Source organism: Caretta caretta, chromosome 11, assembly GCF_965140235.1.
Source record: "Caretta caretta isolate rCarCar2 chromosome 11, rCarCar1.hap1, whole genome shotgun sequence".
NCBI classification, from domain to species: domain Eukaryota; kingdom Metazoa; phylum Chordata; order Testudines; family Cheloniidae; genus Caretta; species Caretta caretta.
Window position 1 is genome coordinate 57,545,388 of NC_134216.1, and position 6,000 is coordinate 57,551,387.

Genomic DNA, 6,000 nt, shown 5'->3' on the forward strand with positions numbered 1-6,000 from the left:
GCCACAACACGGTCCTTCCTGAGTCCGCTGAAAAACATATATTTTGGAGAAAAGGGAAGAGCCAAATAATGGACAGACAGTTTTATGACTGATCTGGGTCGGGCCAAGGGAAAAAATTAGTCAGCTGTAATGGATTCCCACAATTATCACAGACATTGAAGACAATAAATCAACTCTTTGACTGCCCCACATTTTTCTTTATAAAGCTGAAGGATTAATTCTTGTTTCAAAAATATAAATTATAATTATTTTAACCATTTGGACATCAGTTCTTTTCCGCGAAGCTTTGACCTGCATTATTCACTGTGAAGTGGAACATAACCAGTACCAAGTCTATCATGAAGATACAAGAGTCTACAACTTGTACTTCTATACTATATGATTATAGGCATTGTATCTGCAATGGCCGACATTCAAGAGTTGCTCTGACAATATATGAAGTTCTTTCAGAGTTTATTGTTTATTATTTGTATAATGGTGGTACCTAAATGCACCAATAAGGACTGAACACCCATTGTGCTAAGTGCGGTACAACCAGAGTAAAAGACACCCCCTTCCCCAAGCAGCTTACAGTCTAATGAAGACAAGACAGAATAAGTGGGAGTAGCAATCAGAAGAAATGGGGAAGGAAGGACTCAAAGAATCAAAGTCCTTTAAGTAAAATAGACTGATTGGGGTGCTGTTATCCTTAAACAAACAACAGTTTGTCCTGTTTACAGGAGCAATGTAAAATGAGGAGCAGATAAATGCCATCTTCACTGGCAGAATTTCATCTGATTTCACATACTGAGGTCCTGGTGAAGCTGTGAGAACATCCCATGCTCCTCATGGCTGTTGAAGGCCAGCAGGGAGGTCCTGGGTCTACTACTGACTGAAATTGTTACTGTTTTTTCCTGGAACAGCAAATGCTGACCACTGAAACAAATAGTCATTAAGTTCTTGGTTAAGAAGCCATTACTTTACTGAACTCACCAATTACCACTATACTTCCTTCAAACTTTCTTGGTTCTGGATGGCTATGGAGGAGTTCATGTCAATGCAGCTTTGGATTCATCTGGATTCCTCTGACTTCCTGTGACACTATCAATCTGTTTTTTTACCTGAGTATGGTAGAAAGACATCTGTTTCTACCTTTAATTGATGCTCTTCTGACAATGCATAAAGTTCTGGTGGACCAGGATTACCTTTGATATAGATAACCACAAGGCGCAGGTGCCATGCCTTTGTAGTCAGGCAAAGGGTAAAAATTGTTCTTTAACTGATCCAACCTTTCCTTTAAGAGGCTGCAAAAAGTAGTACTGGATAACTAGTCATCCAAACCACGGAGACTTCCACAACTGCCTAATACATAGCAGCGATGGACTTGCGTCTTTGCCGCTGATATTTATGGTAAGTATGAGTAAAGGTGGGCAAATGCGTGTTGTGCTGGGAAAGCTGTGTTCATCAGTGCATGGATTGTTTTGTGCTGGGAGATTTGTGTTGATTTGAATGTGGGCTGTGTTCATCTGGGAGATCTGTGTTGATTTTTGAAGGTGGTGAATTGGGGGGGTATGCTGCAGTGAGTGGCTCTGTGTGTTTGGGGTTATTGTGTATGGTTGTACTGTTGGCTGTCCTGATTTTGTGTGTGTTTTGTGTGGTGCTAGGAAACTTATATGGATTTGTGTGTGTGGTGAATTAGGGGAGTATGCTACAGTGAGGAGCCATGTGTGTTTATTATTGTGATTGCTGATTGTGTTGTTGTCTGCGTGGTTGTGCTAATTTGCTTCGGGGGGTTGTTCTGGGAGAGTAGTGATGATTTGTTTGACAGTTGAGCACATAGGTATGGCAGTTGGGCCAAGTAATTTACACCTTACCGGGGTAGTCAGTAGGCAGACTGCAAACCAAATCCGGACAGCCAGACCCTTTTGAACAGACCTTGAAATCCCTTTATTTAATTATTATTTTATTATTTTTCTTATTATATTCTCTGGACTCTGGACCTTGACTATACCTCGACCAAGAAATTTGGACCTTGACAAAAAATAATTGACTACCCCTTATCTGTACAGTCTCCCCCATATGACCAATGAAACTGCAGTATGTAAATTAGCTATACAATAAGAGTGGTTGGTTGATTGAGTTATATCTCTGATATCACAATGGTCTTAGCATGGTATAGAATAGATATATACCTTACTCTAGCAGTACACTGCACAGATACAATTCATAAAGTCAAAATGCCTGAGAACTTAAGAACTAGATTGTAACAGACCACACAACCCAGTGATGATTCAAGCTGCTGATATTCTGAACAAAAAGAGCTCTCAACCATGCTTATAGCTGCTTCCATAACTTCATGCTGACCCTACAAACATTTTAGCCTTCAGAATGACATATAGAGAATCTTATTATATAAATTAGACATCTCAAGGAGACTGTAAGGCATTTGGGGCAGCAGTGCTATCGGTACACCAGTGACACACAGTTCTAGCTCTGGTTCTGTTGAAATGGAGTTTCCAAATGTCTCGCTGAGACCCTGAAGAGAACAAGTTGAAAGATCCAACATGGAGAAAGAGTGAATTGACAGCAAGGGAAAGCAATTTGAGGAACTGAGGAGGTATGTAACTGGTCTATGTATTGGTAAAGGTCCTCTCCTGCTACATTGGTTTACAATCTTTACATACTTCTGGACCACATTGTGCTTGGATTACCAGGAAGCAGCAGTGGCTCTGTGATGGGGTGTACTCCCCACAATGGCTCTGCAAGAGCTGAATTAGGCCAAAGTGGCCCAATCAGCCAATTAGACTGCAAATGGGGGAGACTTAAGCTAGAGGAAGCTAATTAGAAGGAAGTTCAAATGTGAGGGTCTGGGGAGGACTTCTACAAAGCTAGGCGGCTGGCTATAGTGAAGGGAAGGAAGGAAGCCTGCAGTCCCCTACCCTGGGGCAGGGGAGACACAAGATGGTAGGAAGGTGTTCAGTGGCGAGTAATAACGGGTGCAGCTGCAGCCCTAGCCCTTAACTGTTCACTACAGGGCCCTGGATTGGAACCCAGAGTAGAGGGTGTTTTTAAGGGCACTTCTATAAAAACTGCCGGAGTCAAGGATAGAGAGACATAGGGCAGCAAATGTGAGGACTGCCTGACACTGCTTGTGGAAAGAGACTTTGAAAGACAACCCGCTTCCCCCAAAGGGTACCTGGTGAGTGACCTGGCTGGAGGGCTAAGTCATGAAGAGGAAGTAGCAACAAGAGAGAGACGGAGTGCCATCACCGGGATGGATGTCAGCCTCACAGAGCTAATCGCCAGGAGATGACGCTGTCCAGCAGTGAGTAGAACACCCGTCACAGGTTCATACAATTTTTGTTTCCATTTGTGACCAGCTATTTGATTGTATTCTTTCCTGGATGAGGCAAACCTTGCAACACTAATCCATGCTTGTCATTACTAGGCTGAACTAATGCAGTTCTGTCCATTTGGGGCAATATACTCCTAGTAGTTAAGAGGCATAGAATATGGCAGTCTATTAACTTACTGGGGTAAGTCCACATGAGCATATGAAATCAGTGCTATGTGAACCTTAGTGGGTTCAAATCTGTCTGTAGGTACAGTCCAACACACTGGTTATAAATCTCTATATGGTTGAGAACTGGTATATCACAAACTATGCCATGAGACTAAGCAAGCTTCATCAGCTATTGAAAATGATTCCTCATATGAATAAAAAATTCCTCAAGATCAATGGATTGAATTGAAGACATTATGTTCTTTGTTTGAGACTTGAAACCAAACTTGTCTTACATTGTGGAATATAAAATATCTTAGCATTTAAATTTGTAAGTTTTATAATATGCTTTTTGGGGAGTAATCTGTTGATTAGAATCATCTGCTAATTATAATTTATTTTTAAATGTATAAAATATACCTGTCACATTTGTCCCTAGGTTAATGAATGATATTAAACACTAATCCGTACATCGATTCATACCAACACAAAGCCAGCCCATAAACAGTTAATAGCTTCAGGCAAAAGATGAAAATATAGACTGAGTACTGCTTGCTGAAGATCAACAGATTTTGCTCTGTTGGACCAGTTGGGAAAGCAAATGCAATACCAAGTGCCTGCACTGAAAATAATCTGCCTATACCTTCCATATGCTTAAGTCTAGGGTGTTAACAAGAGTACCCCACATGATATCAACTGTCATGATGGCACTAAGTGAAAGAGACAGTCTTTCGGGTTGCCAAGAACCAAACCCTATGTAAGATTGCATCCATGTTCAAATATTCAAAACAGTTAATTTCAGGACTTGGTAGACTTGGATTTGAAGTTTCCAATATTTACTACATGGGTTCCAAGTCCTGGTCTATTCCATCTCGATGATTTGGAATCTACCAGAGTAGTCTGAGTTTCGTCAGACTCTTAAATTCTGAAGGCCTACTTGTATCCCAGAGGAAGTAGCACTGGAACATTTATGGCTATGCAGAGATGCTTGCAAGACTTCCCTGCGCCTACCTAGGTGCTGAGGTATGATATTAAAGGATCCCAATATCACAAAGGGCCACCCTAACATCTGGGGTGGGCTCCTCCCTAATTGACTTTTCAGTCAGGTACTGTGCGGGGGGGGCGGGGGCAGGGGGGAATAAAAGCCTCCTGCTAAAAAGGAAGCGAAGAGAGAGAAGCACGTGCCGGGAGGGGCGAACGGCTCGCTGGAGCCGTGGGCGCAGCTGGCCCTCCCTGCCGGTTTTGGCGGGAAAGCCATGCTCGGGCTAGGGAGCAGTTGCCTCGCTCACCGCCCCCGTCGTCTCCGACCCCTCACACAGGCCGGGCAGGCCCTGGCTATTTAATGGGCGGCGGGGGGGGGGGAGGACACACCCTTTCACCCCGAGTCTCTGAGCCCCTTCGCCACAGAGCCCCGCGCCCCCGCACAGCCAACGCTCACTGCCGCACGTCGCACCCACAGGGGAGTCACTCCCAGCACCAATCGCAGGCCCCGAGGCACGTTCCCCCGGGAGCCACCCCACTCCGAACCTCCCCCTGACTGACCCAGCTGGGGGGAGGGCGGCGTCGCCTGTAGCTCCGCTTATCTCCCGAGGGGCCGGGCCCCCGCACCCCTGCTACTCACCGCGTTCTCGGGCTCCATCTCCGGTGTCACGCCGGCCTCAAAGTCCCCGCAGCACGTTTCCCGCACGCAGCTCCCTCCACACGCCGCGGCAGCTCCGAGCCTCGACGCGCTCCTGACTGTGTAGCCACACAGAGCCGGAGGAGTCACATCGGGACGGGCGGGCCCGGAAAACGCAGTGTGTTGCGGAGGGGGGGTCTTCTCCCTGCCTAGCGCACGGGTAGGGGGCAGCACTGAGCTAAAATGGGGGGCGGAGATTGATATCAGGGATTGTCTGGGGCAGCCGGGGAAAAAGAGAAGCGGGCGGTCAATTGTCTCTCCCACAGAACTACCTGCCCTCCATTCCCCATGCGCCCCACAGAGCTACCTCACTCCCTTCCCCTTCATGGGACCCACACAGCTACCTTGCCCCGTTGTTGTGTGGCGCTCACAGGGGAAAGAGCATAAGGCAGCATCTCGCCAGGGCTCCAGCATAGCTAGAATCATAGAATCATAGAATATCAGGGTTGGAAGGGACCTCAGAAGGTCATCTAGTCCAACCCCCTGCTCAAAGCAGGACCAATTCCCAGTTAAATCATCCCAGCCAGGGCTTTGTCAAGCCTGACCTTAAAAACCTCTAAGGAAGGAGATTCTACCACCTCCCTAGGTAACGCATTCCAGTGTTTCACCACCCTCTTAGTGAAAAAGTTTTTCCTAATATCCAACCTAAACCTCCCCCACTGCAACTTGAGACCATTACTCCTCGTTCTGTCATCTGCTACCATTGAGGACAGTCTAGAGCCATCCTCTTTGGAACCCGCTTTCAGGTAGTTGAAAGCAGCTATCAAATCCCCCCTCATTCTTCTCTTCTGCAGGCTAAACAATCCCAGCTCCCTCAGCCTCTCCTCATAACTCATGTGTT

At 46.0% G+C, this 6,000-nt stretch overlaps 1 protein-coding gene across 1 annotated transcript in view; it reads right to left on the reverse strand.

The window, feature by feature from the left end:
• The window catches only part of BOLL (boule RNA binding protein), a 69,592-nt gene extending 64,411 nt beyond the window's left edge, over positions 1 to 5,181 (reverse strand). The window contains exon 1 of the mRNA XM_075118048.1: positions 5,103 to 5,181. Within this exon, the coding sequence (XP_074974149.1) occupies positions 5,103 to 5,120 (18 nt within the window). The 5' untranslated portion in view covers positions 5,121 to 5,181. The remainder of the gene's footprint in view (positions 1 to 5,102) is intronic.
• Between the last annotated feature and the right edge of the window lie 819 nt (positions 5,182 to 6,000).